The 18,660-nt window shown below is 40.2% G+C and overlaps 1 protein-coding gene across 1 annotated transcript; it reads right to left on the bottom strand.

The window, feature by feature from the left end:
- LOC105055261 (metal tolerance protein C2) lies at positions 1-18,533 on the bottom strand. Its single transcript, XM_073247123.1, has 10 exons — positions 15,815-18,533; positions 15,569-15,677; positions 11,926-11,965; positions 10,408-10,484; positions 7,647-7,735; positions 7,443-7,512; positions 7,249-7,287; positions 6,979-7,129; positions 6,815-6,904; positions 1-361 (listed from the first exon to the last, which is right to left on the bottom strand). The coding sequence occupies exons 1-10, from the start codon at positions 16,329-16,331 to the stop codon at positions 260-262; spliced, it is 1,284 nt and encodes a 427-aa protein (XP_073103224.1). The 5' UTR covers positions 16,332-18,533; the 3' UTR covers positions 1-259.
- Positions 18,534-18,660: the final 127 nt, after the last annotated feature.

Genomic DNA, 18,660 nt, shown 5'->3' with positions numbered 1-18,660 from the left:
TTCAAGGAAAAGTTTTATCATTGTTACAATTTGGTTAACAGAATGAGATTATTGGAAAATGTCTATACTACTTGCAGCTAATCATCGCCTTCATTGTATTTTGACTGTATTGAAATAAATAATAGAATTCAATCTTGTCATATTAGTTGCTAACAGTTGATGAGTTAAAATAGACTAAAAAGGGGATGTAAAAAATATTTTCCTGTTGTATCGTCAAAACTGGAAACACTACGAAATACTCAATTTGAGAGTTCAAGCCTTACGTATACTCCATCTGAACTGTCAAGTCCTGTACGCCCAAGTCATGATACAATCCATGCACGTAGTGAAGAATCGGGCCGTCATTTGCTCCCCTCTTTACCTGTTCAGAGCATGGAAAGCATAAAAATTATGAATTGTTACGACTTAAAAAAGTGTTCACAGTGCATATCACATCTAATTAAGATAAGGAATGCCAACATTATGGATGGCCCTAACAGAAAAGTCTATGTAGGCAGCTGATGTAGTGATGTGCCCAGACCTAAATAACTATCTTGTGTAGGTAAGAATAAAGATTGAAACATAAGAAAAAGAAGAAAAAAAAAAAACCTTTAAAATCTGATTGATAAAAAAATCGCCACAATCAGATCACAAAGAGATAGAACGCCACACTCAAGAAAAGAAGAATGTGAGTGATAAGTTCTAGGGTTTATAACTCGCCAGTAACATACAGGGGTTAGATAAGAGAAATCAGTAACACTCATTTTCATTCATTGAAATCTGAATTGAATACATAGGTCGCCTCCCTTTATATAGATAAGAGAGGGAACATAAGACATTCAGTAAATGAAAGGAAATAACAGAATTTGACTATCATAGAAATGATGATGGCTATATCTTGCTACAAAGAAAATAATAGTGGCCGTATCTTGCTACTATGGAAATGATGGTGGCTGGAGATCATAGTGAATTAGGAAGAACAAAATAACTTTGGCTGCATCTTGCTACTATGGAAATGATGGTGGCTGGAGATCATGGTGAATTAGGAAGAATAAAACAACCTTGATTGCGTCTTGCTATTATGGAAATGATGGTGGCTGGAGATCATGATGAATTAGGAAGAACAAAATAAGCTTCTAAACTCGGCTCTTTTTTCAAGCAATAATTTTTTTCAAATTCCTGTCAAATCTGATTCGCACCATATCATGCTTCTACGCACGTGAGCAAAATCATCAATTTGGCTCTTGGATCCATATATGGCATGTGATCATCTCTTTCTTCATGATGGTGCACATCATTTCTCCCTTGTTGAGTAGGATTTGCCCTCAAATCCAAGTCTTCCTCGTCATCCAAACTATCCTCAAGTAAGGAGAAAGATCTCGAACATTGAATGTAGCGGACACATTGTAGTCACCAGGCAATTCAATCTTGTAAGCATTGTCATTCACTTTCTCAACAACTCGGAATGGACCATCAGCACGCGGCATGAGCTTAGATTTTCTTTGGTTTGGAAATCGTTCTTTGCGAAGATGTATCCAAACAATATCACCTGGAGCCAAGCGAACTTGTTTTCTTCCTCTGTTGGCTGCCTTCTCACAAGCCGCATTCTTCCTCTCAATCTGCTCCTTGATGCTCTTATGCATGGACTTAACCAACTCAGCTTTCTTCTTCCCATCCATACAAACTCTTTCGCTGATTGGAAGTGTGCCAAATCAAGTGGGGTGATAGGATTAAATCCATAAACCACTTCAAAAGGAGAATGCTTAGTAGTGCTATGAATACTATGATTGTAAGCAAACTCAACATAAGCCAAACACTCATCCCAATTCTTCATATTCTTGTTAACAACAGTGCGAAGCAAAGAAGAGAGGGTACGATTTACCACTTCGATCTGACCATCGGTTTGTGGGTGACAAGTCGTGCTGAAGAGCAATCTAGTACCAAATTTCTTCCACAAGGTCTTCCAAAAGTAACTCAAGAACTTGACATCTCGATCAGACACAATGCTCTTTGGTACACCATGCAGACGTACTATCTCTTTGAAAAATAATTCTGCAACATGTGAAGCATCATCGGTTCTGTGGCATGGCACGAAATGAGACATTTTTGAGAATCGATCCACAACCACCAAAATCGAATCCTTCCCCCTTTGTGTTCTTGGCAGCCCAAGCACAAAATCCATACTCAAATCTACCCATGGTTGATCTGGTACAGGTAGCGGCATATACAATCCTTGTGAAGTCTCTTTGCTCTTCGCCTTTTTACAGGTAACGCACCTCTCAATGACGTGATGCACATCACGAATCATAGCTGGCCAATAAAAGTGCTCTTTCACCATCTCTAATGTTTTCTTCTCTCCAAAATGACTCGCCAATCCGCCACCATGAGCTTCTCTCACCAAAAGCTCTCGAATAGAACTGTTAGGAATGCACAGCCGACCTGACTTAAACAAGTATCCGTCATGCCTGTAATAGCCATTTACAGCTCCTTTCTCGCACTCTTCATAAATATTTGCAAATTTTGGATCGTCCTTGTATCGATCTATAATCAACTCAAATCCCATTAGTTAGCATTAAGCAATGAAATCAAAGCATACCTCCTGGAAAGTGCATCAGCCACGATATTGACATTTCCTTTTTTGTATTCGATCACATAAGGAAAGGTTTCCAAGAATTCCATCCACTTGGCATGTCTATGATTCAGCTTGCTTTGTCCTTTCAAGTGCTTCAAAGACTCATGATCAGTATGGATGACGAACTCCTTTGGCAATAAATAATGTTGCCAAGTCTCCAAAGTCCGAATCAGAGCGTAGAACTCCTTGTCATAGACAGAGTAGCTCAAGCTTGCACCATTCAACTTCTCACTGAAATATGCTATGGGACGCCCTTCTTGCATCAGAACAGCTCCAATGCCCACACCGAAGGCATCACATTCTACCTCAAAAGTCTTGAAAAAATCGGGTAGAGCTAGAATGGATGCTGAACTCAACTTCTCCTTGATCAACTCGAAGCTCCTTTGGGCTGCTTCAGTCCATTTGAATTCTCCTCCTTTCTTGATGCATTCAGTGATAGGAGCAAGAATAGTGCTGAAGTTCCTCACAAACCTCCGATAAAAGGATGCTAGACCATGAAAACTCCTCACTTCAGATACATTAGTAGGAACAGGCCACTCCTTGATCGCTTTCACCTTTTCCTCATCAACTTCCACTCCATATTGTGACACAGCATAGCCAAGAAAGACTATGCGATCCTGACAAAAATGACACTTTTTGAGGTTGCCATATAACTTCTCTTGTCGCAGAACCTCAAAAACACCCCTGAGGTGCTCCATATGCTCTTCCTGATTTCTGCTAAAAATTAGAATATCATCAAAATATACATCACAAAATCACCAATAAACTTACGCAGCACATGATTCATTAATCTCATGAATGTGCTAGGTACGTTGGACAAGCCAAATAGCATGACCGTCCACTCATACAATCCAAACTTGGTCTTGAATGCGGTCTTCCATTCATCACCTTCCTTCATGCGAATCTGATGGTATCCGCTCCTAAGGTCTATTTTTGAGAAGACCTTAGCTCCATGCAACTCATCAAGCATATCATCCAGTCGCGGGATTGGATAGCGATATTTTATTGTGATCTTGTTTATCGCCCTACTATCCACGCACATCCGCATAGATCCATCCTTCTTTGGTACCAACAGAGCTGGTACTGAACATGGGCTCATAGACTCCCTCACATAACCCTTCTCCAAAAGATCTGCAACTTGCCGCTGCAACTCCTTGGCCTCCTCGGGATTGCATCTATAGGCTAGTCTATTTGGTAGGGCAAACCCTGGAATGAGATCAATCTGATGTTCGATCCCTCTGATTGGTGGCAATCCTTTTGGTAATTCTTCCGGGAACACATCTATAAATTCCTCCAAGATCTCCTTCATTTGCGGTAGAAGGGAGACTTCTTCACTTGGAACCTGCTTAGCTACAAGAATAAAAATAATTTCATGGTTAGTCAAAACTCGCTTCACTTCCCCCTTGTTGGCAAATAGATTCTCTTTCTTGTCCTTTTCAATCACAAGCTGATCCTTCTGGACCTGTTGCGGGCTAAGTGGTGCCAACACTATGTTCTTCCCATTCTTGGCAAATGAATAGGTATTTTTGAAGCCGTCATGAATAGCCCTCCGATCGTATTGCCAAGGTCTTCCCAAAAGAAGATGGCTGGCTTTCATAGAAACCACATCACAAACAACCTCATCTTTGTAGGACTTGCCAATAGAGAAAGGTACTACAACCTGCTTTGTAACCTTCACATCACCATCGTCAGTAAGCCATTGCAATCTATAGGGACGGGGATGCTTCATAGTCACCAAATTAAGTTTTTCTACCAAAATAGTAGAAGCCACATTGGTACAGCTACCTCCATCAATGATAACACCACATACCTTATCATGGATGGTGCACCTGGTATGGAAGATATTTTCGCGCTGCTCATCATCCACTTTGGCTTGTAGGTTCAAGTTGCGACGAATAACCAACAGCTCTCCTTCATCTGCAAACTCCACATAATCTTCTTTTACTTCTTCCAAAATAGCCTCATCTTCACTTTCAATTTCTTCTTGTGACTCTCGAATGAACATCACCCTCTTGTTTGGACATTCAGAGGCTATATGACCGTAACCAAGACACTTGAAACACTTGATATCTCGACTTCGTCTGGGAGGTTGTGAATTTCCCACCTCTTTTTCTTTGGCCGTATCTGTGACTCGCTTGCTAGAATCACCTTTTTCTACTTATTTTGGCACCGTCTTAGGGACGGACCATGGTGATAAGGAAGATGAGTTGGTAGTCTTACTTGGCTTACTTGCACCACGCTTGCGCTGTCTCTCCACCTTAACAGCAAGTTTGATCACATCGTCAAGGAACACATAAGATTGCAACTCCACCGTATCAGCAATCTCCTTATTCAAGCCTCCTAAAAACCTTGCAATGGTCTGTTCTTGAGGTTCTCGCAAATCGCATCTCATCATCAGCATCTCAAATTCTTTGACATAATCCTCAACACACATCCCCCCTTGTCTCAAGCTTTGTAACTTGATGTACAGCTCCTGCTTATAATATTGAGGGACAAATCGCTTCTCCATGATCCGCTTCATAAGCCTCCAGTTCCGGATCTCCTCTTCTCCATCCCTCCTACGCTGAGCTTTCACATTCTCCCACCAAAGATTAGCATAATCAGTGAATTCAAGGGCAGCAAGTTTATATTTTTTTACCTCAGAATAGTCTTGACATTCAAAGACCTTCTCCACACGTTGCACCCATTCCAAATATTCTTCGGGTGAGCTGGTTCCTTTAAAGGATGGGATCCTCATCTTAATATTGTCTCCCAAACTCCTTTGCTGCCGCCTTTGCCATGGGTGTTCCTCCACACCATCATCATCTCCGGATTCGTCATACTCCTCTTCATCATTGCGATCAACTCGTCGTGGTGCTGGATGGCCATGCCGCTGTGGTGGTGGGGGAAGTGTTGCAAACCGCTCAAACGCTTGTGTTAGGCGATTGAGTTGCTCCATCATCTCTTCTTGACGCCGCTGGAGCTCCATAATCTGAGCTTGTTCCAGACTCATGCCTCTAAGAATGACAGGGGCCTCGTCTCCTCCAGACATGATTTGGATGTCAAACACTCCCTCAGGCTCTGATACCAAACCGATGTGCCCAGACCTAAATAACTATCTTGTGTAGGTAAGAATAAAGATTGGAGCATAAGAAAAAGAGAAAAAAAAAAGAAACCTTTGAAATCTGATAGATAAAAAAATCGCCACAATCAGATCACAAATGGGTAGAACGCCACACTCAAGAAAAGAAGAATGTGAGTGATAAGTTCTAGGATTTATAACTCGCCACTAACACACAGGGGTTAGATAAGAGAAATCAGCAACACTCATTTTCATTCATTGAAATCTGAATTGAATACATAGATCGCCTCCTTTTATATAGATAAGAGAGAGAATATAAGACATTCAGTAAATGGAAGGAAATAACAGAATTTGACTATTATAGAAATGATGATGGCTATATCTTGCTACAAAGAAAATAATAGTGACCGTATCTTGCTACTATGAAAATGATGGTGGCTGGAGATCATAGTGAATTAGGAAGAACAAAATAACTTTGGCTGCATCTTGCTACTATGGAAATGATGGTAGCTGGAGATCATGGTGAATTAGAAAGAATAAAACAACCTTGATTGCGTCTTGCTATTATGAAAATGATGGTGGCTGGAGATCATGGTGAATTAGGAAGAACAAAATAAGCTTCTAAACTCGGCTCTTTTTCCAAGCAATAATTTTTTTCAAATTCCTATCAAATCTGATTCGCACCATATCATGCTTCTACGCACGTGAGCAAAATCATCAATTTGGCTCTTGGATCCATGTATAGCATGTGATCATCTCTTTCTTCATGATGGTGCACATCACGTAGTTTTCACATTGCCCACGAAAAACCATCGTATCCAACTGCATATTGGTGTCACAGCCACATTTACTACAACAGGTGAATATCCAACGCGATAGCAGATCATACAGAAATTTCTACTAGGCCATGTGACCTGAACTCTTTATCTGTATGATCATGTCTGCATGTTCTCATGCAGGGTTGCTCACACGGTAGCTCTGGTATGTAAAAATGACATCATGGAACGAATTTAGAATAGGAAAAACCAGTTAAGATTCCCCTGTATCAAGTCTCTTGGTTAAGCAATTGGGAATGCGATTAAACCTAGTAGGCTTCAATATTGTGACATATGTATTTTTTGTAGCTTTTTTAAATAGTATACCTGTATTAACAAAGACCCAATGGCATGACCAGGCACCAGTTCCCAAAACCGAGCTTGAGAAACTTCAGAAACATCCTCAAGAGCAGTTACCTAATGGATTGAAATCATTAGAAAATATTATATACAGTCGAGCACAAAAAAAGCGGCAGCACATGCAGGTATACCTGTCTCCAGCATTTGCTGAAGGCAGAAGGGGAAACATTGGCAGGAGCCATTTGGAGCAAGATGCCGCCAGTTGCTTTGAACAGTGGCAGGACAACCATGAACACCGCAACTGAAACTAGTCCCAAGCATAGAACTTCTGCATTCTCAACCCTGGATGTGGTAATAGGGGAATTAATTTAACTATCATGCAAGAGGAATATCATTGAAAGAACTAACCCATAAAAAAGGAAAGAAAGAACAAAGACAATTATGTAAGGAATGATTTTTACCCCAAAGTCAGAAACCATGATGCCAGGATCAAACCTGCACTGGTAGAAATTACAAAAACTTGCTTAGAACAGGTCTTCTTTTACAGAGGGGGAAAAAACTAAAAAATAAAGAAAAGGAAATGAAAATTGAAGTATAATTAAGGGAAGACGAGCTTTGGAATAACTAGTATATCCTTGATAGCGAAAGTCTGTACCTCCGGATTGAATCTGAAAGAACATGAAGGCAGACGGAGTGGTAGTTCATATCCTCAGCTTTCCTGTAAACTGCTAATATATGATGAATCAGTGACATATCCATAAATATTTATTTGTTATCATTATTATAATGATTGGAGTAGGTTCTGAATGACAAGGTATCATAGCAAAGAAATGACAAGGATCAAGTGATGGAACCATACCAATATTAACACGAGCATAGGCCCGAAAGAACCAAACACCAAGTAGATTCACCAAAAGATTGGTCACTGCTGAAACGATTAGGTAGTGCCTATGGGGAAAATTGATTAGCTAGAATGTTAGATATCCAAATGAAACAAAAATAGGAAAAGATTCCACATAGAACTTTTTAACAGCAATGACAATTACGATTCACTCAGAGAATAGAAACTTGTTGGGCTCTGAATGATGCAGCACATGGTTTAAATGAGTAAACTTTAAGGCAATTTAGGTTGTTAGACAAGGCATGAGGTTGAATGCCTAAAATGTTGAGACTTGGTTGGTTTCTTTCAGAATGCATGGGGAAAAGATTTTGGATGTACTGCAAGCTACTTTTTTTTTTTTTTTTGATTTTGCAAATTTTTGAAACATGGGAAAAAGTTTAGTTGCAGTGAAATCAAAAAAAGAAAAGAAAAAAAAAAAGAATGCAGACATCTTTGCATCAGGTAGTATCTTCCAAGTTCGTTAGCATTTCATATCACCTTATTGCCATCTATTTAAGAGGAGTCCGAGGTGGACTTACATATGGAGGCAAAAGCATCTTCGTGGTGGAGGTCGCAACACTTACCACTCATGAAAGGGCATACTTAATGATTTCGGTACTGCTGTTAAACTGGGGCAACAAGGATGAGAATGCATTGAAGCAGGTACGTCTTTTCATATTGACTTCTAATTCATATAAAAAAACACAACCCTAATAAAGGTACTCATTTAGAGTTACGTGTGACTTTCTTTTATTATATAATTATTTCTTTGATTATTTAAACTCCACACACTGACAGTACATTTTTCTCCGCAGCAAGGTTTCTATAACACCTTCTAATGAGCATCCAGTGTGTTATTTTTAGCTCCTTGTCAAGATTTTTAGCTCCTTGTCAAGATACAAAATAACAACTTATATAACAGCTTTGGAAGGGACCTATTACATTATCCATGTTTGCATCAGTCTTGATTTTGATCAACAAGTTATGTGGCTAGTTTAAAAGGAAGGAGTGTTTAGTGAATGGCTGAGATCCCATCAACTTGTGATATGTTAGGATTAGATTTTTGACCAGAACTTTCTTTCCATTTATGTGAATAGGTGAATACACTCCAATTTTTCTTGTTTTTCTCTCTTTAGAACATTTTCTGGTCCAGAGATAAGCCAAATGGGTGGCTTAACCAAACATGGGAGCATGGTTTTACAGGCTTCATGAGCAATGATCAGCTATGCCCAATGCTCTCACCAAGGATTGCCATACCGGGTTGAACCACCCGGTCTGGAGCGTGCCGAACCATCCCGGCAGAGAACCGAGACGGTTCCGGCATGCAAAACGGCACATACTGGTGCCGGAGAAGAAAAAGAGAGAGAGAGAGAGAGAGGGAGAGAGGAAGAAAAAGAGGGAGGGGAATCCGTCGGAGGGCAGCAGTGGCCGTCGGGCGGCGAAAAGCGTTCCCGTGGCTCCGCGCGGGGAACAGGGACGATCCGCCCCTGTTTCTCGGGGCTTTTTTTTAAAAAAGCCTTTTCAAAGTGAAGTCGGCATGGGTTTTGCCGGCTTCACTTAAGTGAAGCCGGCATGGATTTTGCCGACTTCACTTTGAAAAGGATTTTTTAAAAAAAAGCCCCGAGAAACAGGGGCGGATCGCCCCTGTTCCCTACGCGGAGCCGCAGGAGCGCTTTCCGCCGCCCGACGGCCACGGCTGCCCTCCGGCGGATTTTCCTCCCTCTTTTTCTTCCTCCCTCCCTCTCTCTCTTTATTTCTCTCTTTTTCTTCCCCGATTCGTCCGTATTTTCCTTCGTCGGTTCGCCTCGGTTCGGAACGGAACAGAGACATGCCGTACCGTACCGTCGGCCGATCCGGCCACCGGTACCGATTCCGCCAACCTTGGCTCTCACATTATATTCAATGGATCACCTTGATATGTTGTACAAAACATTTAGAAGAGAAGCAGAATAGTTTGAGGCATCATGAATGTAAAAAGGGAAGTTTCAAACCCACAGAAGGTGGGTTTGGTTCTGTACTATTTTTCGGTTGTCTAACAACTATGGAACAAAAATTGCTATACATTATACCAATCTAACATCCTAGTACCAATATTGCTTATACTACTTAGGACCTGTTTGGGAAAATCCTGCATAATTTCATGAGGACTGGGCACCATGACCGCCCTGCATATACATTATACCAATCTAACATCCTAGCACCAATATTGCTTATACTACTTAGGACCTGTTTGGGAAAATCCTGCATAATTTCATGAGGACTGGGCACCATGACCGCCCTGCACAATCCCTCCCCCTCTCCTCTCCTCTCCCTCCCTTCTCTCTCTGGCCTATCCTGCTGGATCCTGCCTGATCTGGCAAGATTTTCCCAAACAGGTCCTTAATAGGATGCAAGTCGACTCAACCTCCAAGAGAAAAAAAGGAAGACAGTATATATTTGCAAAATTAACATGATATCGAACATGAGCATTAAGTTGCAGCTTAATGATACAATGCAGGGCAGATAACCAAAATGTTTTCTCCATTATTTAAAAACTTACCATCATAGACCAGATACAATGGTTAGTTAACTTAGTTCTTATGTTTTACTGTGCGGGTATATTAAAAAATTCTAATGTACGTAAGACATTTAGTATGCAATAAGCATCAATAGAAAGTCCACAATTATTAGGGACAGAAACTGATATTAACCATCAAAGCAAAAACAAAGTAGATAATGCTTATCTCAAATACAATCTTACTTGTGCTCAGATTCATCTTGGATGAATGCATGTAGTGCTTCCACTGCTAATGAAAATGACATAAAAAGAAGAAACAGCTGTCTACAAAGACAATCACAGCAGCATCGTCATGTGTTAGCCCTGATGGAGCAGATGCATATAAAAAGAAGTATCTAAGAGCATATGCCATAACAGCAAAGGTATGAGAAAAAAAACTAGTTTCCACTAATAACAAATGGAAGTTATAAGTTTTTCATGTTTTGACCAGTTCTGCACAAAATGAATTGGTTGAACATAAAGAGGGATTTTACACACTTCAGACTTTAACATTCAAAAAAAAAAAGCAAAATTGTATGAGATTTGACACTAAATCAAAATCATAATAACACTGATGACAGATCTGCAGAGTAAGAGAAGAAAATGAGGAAAAATGCAAAAAGTTCAAAAGCAGATACATAAAAAGTTATCAAAATGATGACATGCAATTAAACTTCAAGAGAAATGCAACTTCATCTAAAGAATTAAGAGGCACCTAACTGTGTTCCGATGTTTTCCTATATGAATTTTTCCTCCCCTCTTGGAAGCTGAAGTAGAGGAAAAATATAGAAAGCAAGCCGGGGGGTGGGGGGTAAGGGGAGGTGGCTGTTGTGTGTTGTGGAGGGTTGGATGGGATCAACTAACAAAGTCCTCATGGACATCACCAGCAAATTATTATTTCTTCTTAACCAAAATATTTTTTCTTTGCACAAGGAAAAGAACATGCTTGAACACTTCTTTCTTTAGTGGGATGGATCCCAGTGAACTAAAAATAAATTATAGATGAATGTCGACAAAAAGTACTAAGAACATGTAGATCTTTCAATCAATTGTTATTGTGAAAATAATGCTTCAAAAAATTTCGAGCACTATGCTTATTAACTCATACCACTAGATCTTTTTTGGTGTTGATCCTTCTTAGATGTTCATTTCCTTTTTACACTTCACATTTATTTAATCTTGCATATAATATGTGTAGTGTAAACCTTTTTAGGGGGTGAAAATTATGGGATCTCATTCTCTCTTACCTCACTGTATTTAAGTTGTTTTGTGAGCCAAGCTGATGATGGTATAATTTTAGCCACATCAGCTGTCCCATAGCTTTCCCATACCTTGATTCATCTAAGCAGAACTTGTGTCTAATAACAACCACATATAACAAGATGTTTCACTTTTTTTATCAGATGAAATCCCTGATAGGCATAGTGCGATCTGACTGTTGGGCAACAAAAATTTAACTACAGCCAAAGATACCTTTTCATCATAATTAAAAGCGCTAAGCCAAGCCTAAGAATCTGCCCTAAATAAATTAGCAAGCATAGCAGGATTTGCAAGTTCAAAGAATAAAACAGCAATTATATTTAGATATCCACTGTTGAAGTGATCTTGAGATCTATGATTGCAAAATAGAAAAGCCAATGCATTAAATAACATGCTGTTGCATGATCAGTTATATAATCCAAATGTTAGCTATCACCATACAGCAAAGTAGAGGATACTTACAGCATTTGTAAAAGCGGACAATACTTCTAACCTTTTGTACCTGAAAACATAAGAGGAAAAAATCATGAACATCAGATTGTTGGATTCTACAAAATATGACAATGAATGAAGTTATATTTTTTAGGAAGGAAAAAACAATTATGGGCACAACTGGACTCGAAGGGGAAGTAAGTTGTATGCTAGCACAGGAAAGACCAGCTTCAGTTACAGAAAGCAATATTGCTATCAAGGTCTCCTACATTCTTGCCAAAAGTTTTAGGGCAGAAGGTCGATATGCTGGAGATAAATCCAAGCATTTGCCAGAGCCCAAATTGCCAAAATCTACTAATCCAAGGATGGCCAAGTTATCATCTATGACAAGCTGGATGTATCATTGCCAAGTACAAATTTACTCAAGGGCATGGTCTGAGCAAAAATGGAACTCAATTGTCTTTTACTAACTTGGCTATTACCATGAGCCATAGAACAAACAAGTTAGTCGTCAGATAGTGGGCCAGTTGGCACGTCAGAGGTGCAGAAGGGGACTATTAGCAGGAGGCATTATGATAACACTAGCATCAAGAGACAAGAGCTAAAGATTATACACCATAAGCAGTGGGGGCAAAATCTCCACTTCCAACATATAGGCAACCATCTAGAAGATGGAAGCTTTAGTTTGGCACATTAGCAAAAATCAAATCATTTCACAATGGAATCAAATAGTGCCAGATTTTCCATAAAAAGAGTCATCACTTATCAGATTCTAATGCATTGCAGAAGATGGACGATATCGAGCATATATTTAATAAAATATTATAATTTCCTAAATTTTCACTTTTATTTCTCTTTTATTTTTTATTTTTTGATGGGTCTTAATGAGCCTGTCTAAGATTGAAACATCTTTGGGCTGTTTTGATTGTTAGACGGGCTTAACTTACATTATTAAGCAGTATCAGCCCCTTTATTGTGTTGTTGCATGAATTAGCATAGGCATCGCTATTCAGCGTTCATAGTTACTATATCAAAAAGGTAATATGAGCAGTAACCAGGGCTAATGGCAGTTTTATGAAAGTGGACAATAGATGTTTTAGGGTTTTACAAAGAGGGGCTTATATAGCACATATTATTATTTTTTGGACATTTGAAATAAGATAAAAGCTTCTTCTTCCTTGGCAAGGTTCATCATCTCGGTACCAAACCCTGTACCTGTACTATCCTATTATAGCGTCAGTACGCAATACAGTACGAGATGGTGAGATGTACCAAGTGTTGGTAAGGTGCAAGATTGTGTACCGGTTCGATACATTACCAATCAATATGACAAACCTTGTTTCTTGAGCTTCCAGATGCTTTCTTCTCTCTCCTGCTTCTCACTTTTCTCTCTCTCTCTCTTTTGTTTCCACTTACTTTACACTCTTTGCTTGTTTATTATGCCATTTTGCTTTAATTTTGCTGGATTTTTTCACCATGAGTGCTGTACATATTTAACTAATTTCCAGATTTTGTGCAAACACTGTTTGAACATCAATCAATATTTTATCTATCGGTCGATTCGACATTATTGAGCATCTATTTCATGTTTATTGCTTCCTACTGCTGAAATTCTGCATGCAGATAATTCCAGGACAGCAATTAAAACTCTAATCCTTCTTCAGTTCTTCTTACTGTGCTTAGGACCCTGGGAAACCCTAATCTAGTATTTTTGGTGCTCAATTGGATTATATTTCCAGCTGAAATTCATGAATAGCACCCAGAGATCTGCATGAAACCCCAATAATCCATTCTCAAGAACCTACAGATTGACTTTTCTGCAGACCTAAACCTGCAGCTGCATCAGATTCCCATCATGCTGGGAGTGGTTGGCAAACTATGGCACACATAAAACAGCTTGTACAAATACTGATAGAGTTTCTGCATGGAGAGCTTGTGTATAACTATCACCATCAGTGATAATCTAGTTCTTGAGGGGAAAAAAAGAAAAAAAGAAAGAAAAAAGGGACAAGAACCATCATTTTCTGCTAATGTTACAGAGAATAGAAGCCTTAGCTACCTTGAGATCATACATCTCTCCAGGACCTAAAACTAAGTAGAGGTCCAAAATCTTGATCACTATGGTATAGAGACGAGATCAAGACTATCAATGAGGAGCACGGCATAAGTTTCATCAATTTTCCTTTTAATAAACACAAAAATCAAATAAATAGTGAGAAAATGCAAGACATAGGATTTACATGTTTTATTTGGACTTCTTCATTGTACAGATTAATGGTAACTAAAATCTCAGGCTGCATGTTGCAAATGTGCACAAGTGGAGGAGAAAACATACCAAAGCAACTTTGTTCATCTCATTATTACCATATACCATGTTTGCATATAGTCTAAGGTGTATGACGGTGTAATTTACTATTGCCAAGCTTTGCATTTGACTCCTACCAAAAAGCATGCTTAATTAAGTTCACATCCATCCATTCCCTTTCATCAATTCTGGAGATAATCAAAGTTCAATTACTGCAACTCCTATAAATAATAAGATCCATAATGTAAGGTGCAGAGCATGCTTTTCTTATACATTGTCTCTACAAATCATATGCCTTAGGGCTAGCTTCACCCATAAGATTTAAGGGAATTCTCTTCCAGCCTAGAGGCATAAGGTAATGCAAGCCTCAAGCAAACCATTCCAAATGGTCATTTTGAAATTAGAAGAGAAACCATTATTTATTCTGTAAACATCCTAAACTTTCTGCAAATAGTATGGCACTACCGAATAAACAAGAATTTGCACCATGAAAGCATCTCCAGATTTAAAAGCTATTAACATTACTTAAAGAAATCGACCTGTTGAAAAACATGATTGCACTTAGCAAGTTCCACGTCCATGCACAATGTTCCTTTAACATATAGCCCAAGGATTTGGCCACCTTAGATGAAACAATGATTATCATCTGTCACTGTGAATTCCTTTGTCAAACTTTGGTTAGGTGCCTTAGCATTTTCTGAGTTATTACCCAATTCTTACTCAGTTTTGCTCACCCTAGGTTATAATGATCCTCTCCTTTTCTTCAATTTTCATGGGTCCTGTCTTGATAGTTTAATTTGCATTGAACTCAATCTTAAAACTTCCATAAAAATTACATTTGCTAACCAAACTCAACAAATCATAGGGTTTGCTATCTGGACTATTTAGCCAAATTGTTGCTTATCCATGCCATCTGAAAGTATTCACAGCTGTAAAAGTTAATCATGTACAATCATCTTATTCTTGCATAAACCAATCCAGATTTTGGGAAAATATCTTCGAACTTTCTAACTCCAATGTACTAGTTGTCTCATAACATATTGATAAATTGGATGATTAGTAGCTTGAATTTTGCTTATTGTGAACTTTGCACCGCATTGATCCAATGTAGATTGCAATTCAAAAAATTACATCATTTCAATCTGATAATTTGTGAGATATGAACAGGCGAAAAATCACAATTTTAAAAAAGTAATTTTAAACTGCTCTGCAAGAGCTAAAATTGCACAAGTGTTCAACAATTACCGGAGTTCTACGTCAACATATGAAATTAATCATTGTAATAATAAATAATTAAGAAGGCCAAACTTTAAATATTACAACATTTAATAAAATAATGTGATCTTAATTAAGGGATTAAAAACTAACCCATATGTATAGACCTCATCAGGTTTCCTACGAGACGCAGCCATGGAAAATAACGAAAATGTTAAAAGGCCACAACCAAATGTCAAATGGAAGGCATCAGATACCAAACCTGCAAACAAAGTAATCAAATTCTAGAGCCATAACATGAGAATATATAAAATGTGAATCAAAATCAACTATTCACGAGAATAATGAACAGTTGATTTTAAGACTTCACTGAATTATATGCTTAAGCAACATACTGACCTACACGCCCCGTAAGAACGCCAATCAACAACTCTGCTGTCGAATACGCAACATTGAGCGATATCATCAAAGCCAGCCGCTTCATCGGCCGATTCCCCGACCTTATCGCCCCAACCAAAGATAACATCAATTGAAGCACTGTGAGCTTCTGATGTCCCTCTCCATCCCCTTTCAAAGAGAATTTGGAGTAGCCTACACCATAGCCATCGATCTCCCATGGCGGAATACTGATACTGGAATCACTCCGGGAGAGATACGGCCGGAACGAGTGGTTCCCCTGGGACGAAACCGGCGTCTGAGGGTCGGATTGACTCCGGTGGAACGATTGGCGGAAGGAGGACTGGCGAGAGAAGGCGAACCTCCGATCCCCGGCGCTGAGGCCGTAGTCCCCACTCCACTGGCGCTGAGCCGGCTCTCCTTCGGGGATCCGGTGGCCGGAGGACGAGCTCCTCGGAGGAGGAAACTTGGAGGCGGATTCAACGCCGAGGGATTCGCGGGAAGCCGCCTGGTCCTCCATCTGGATCCAGAAACCTCACAAACCCTAGCTCTTGATCGAACCCAATCTAATAGCGATCGGCATCAAGGGAGAATCAAAGAAGATTGATCGAGAATTCTCACGTGGGAGAGAACGAAGAATATCGAGATTGGGAGCGAAGATCTAGAACTGTTGCGAGAGAAAAAATGGCGAGGGGAGAGAAGGTCTAGTAATTAGTCGAATCATGTTCAACTGATCACTGTGCCTGTTGTTCATCTTGGCAACTGGTCAATAGATCACGGCCTTTGATTTTTTTTCCCCATCTATTCCAGTCGCCGAGAGTCACAGCACCGTTGGATCTGGTGATCCTCGCGGGAATGGTGATCCAAGAGTTGGGGTCGACAGTTTTTTATTTTGAAGGCAAAACCCCGAATCCACCCTTCTTTCGTAAGCGGCCACCGTATTTGGTTATATCGACTAGGTTCAACCACCTGATCTTGATCGAGTGGCGAAGAGACACCCACGCAGGGGCCGTCATGTTCACAGATCCACAAATTTCTCTGGAGTCTGGTGAAAAGCGCACGATTTTTGTCGCAAAAGAAGTGCCTTTACACAAAGTAATCTGCGGACGTACGCATAGAATTATTATGCGACATATAAAAAATCCCTGTACGGACATAACAACTAAGATCCTTCAGCGGGGCGATGCATCCCATGTACGAACGAGCGCAAAGTAGATCTATATGGAAGCAAAGCCGCACATAAAGCTATCTATATATGCGGAGTTCTGCACACGGGAGATTCATCTGCCGAAAAGCAATTTGATGCCCTGAGCCAATGTACGGGCGTCTCCATAGAAGTTCTAAAGGGGGGGGGGGGGATCCGCATAGAATTACATATGCGGACACACGCACTTTAGATATTCATCGGGAAATAGAGGCTTCCACGAGGGGAGGGAACCGGCAGGTGAGATGGTCCGTATCCACGCATACGGCCAGCAACCTGCGCTCATGCGTCGCCGTCCGCTTCCCATCTTTATATTCCGGCGAACTCTCCCGCCTCGCCACTGTCCTCCTCGCGTTCCAAGGGCTGGAGAGCAGAAGCCGGGCAGCAAAGCACGGCATACGCTCGACGAAATGCCCGAGAGAACGATATTGCTTCCTGAGTCCGATAGTGTCCCGCAATCTGTCCGTCTCTTGAAAGTGGCATTCTATGATGAGGATGAGAATGAACTTGAGATGAAGGACGACAGAAGAAGAGCAAAAATTAGCACGCCTTGGAAGGCATAGTTGGACACTTTCGTTCCATTCTTTTTTTTCCCTCTCTCTTCGTTCTTCTTATAGGAGAACTGTTGAGGCATCGTTTGATGCTTATATGAGGAGATTGCACCCACCTTGTCCTCTCTGGAGCTAGCTATAATGTCCCTACTGATTCTTATGCCGGTATCCTGATATTTTACAATGGCTTGGTCTATCCGAGAGCCCGCTGAAGAGTAGGCGTAGGATGGTGGAGATTAGCCCTTACAGTATCTGTTCCGAAAAATCCCATTGCTGAGTCCGGAAATAAAGCAGTCGTTGTTAATGTTGCTTTGGAAATATGAAATTTGTTATGGTTTGCTGACATAGAAACATAGGCTCAATGGTATTTGTGATGTGGTCATTGGGATCGTGTAAGAACGAGCAAGTAGTGGATTTGAAGACGCTGACGGGAGGTGGGTCAGTGATGGGTAACTCCATGTTCGAGACCTAGCAAAACCTTTCAGATATCCAAGAGTCACAGGGTGCCAGGTCACCTGCAACATTTCCTGGGTGGAGAATTCAATCAGTCATAATACTGTCTATGCATGTTAAGGCAACCGTTTGGCAAATCTTGGGTTTGTCATAATAATATTTGTTGTTGTCGAAGCTTGCTGGCCCATGCTAGACTTCATGTCATCAAGCCTTAGCAAAGATTTCCATGGAGACAAAGTACAATACGTAAGACTGCATAGAGCATTGTCAAAGCAAAGCCTACAATTTCAGACTTCACCATCAACAGGATTCGAAGGCCATAACAGCATTATTCAGCAGCAAGGTTGCTCCTTCCGGGCAATCAGCGAGCACGTTCAAAGATCAAATCCAAAACTACCTCTCCGAGGATTCAAGAACATCGGAGCAGGACATGTTGTGAGCTAGAGAGGAATCACTGCCTTCCCCCATTGCAGGGGTGAATTTTCTGGCTTATTTCAAGCAAGACTAGATGGACAATCTTCCAAATGTGATGAAGTATGCAAGGTAATGATTAAAGATGCGTCAGGTATTGTCATAGATATAAAAATTAGCATAAATGATAAAGATAACCTACCGAAAATAATCCAGCGGCATAACTAAAA

The sequence above is a fragment of the Elaeis guineensis genome, chromosome 12, assembly GCF_000442705.2.
Source record: "Elaeis guineensis isolate ETL-2024a chromosome 12, EG11, whole genome shotgun sequence".
NCBI lineage: Eukaryota > Viridiplantae > Streptophyta > Magnoliopsida > Arecales > Arecaceae > Elaeis > Elaeis guineensis.
Note: the sequence above shows the minus strand (reverse complement) of the source record. Positions and strands in the feature narration are given on the sequence as shown.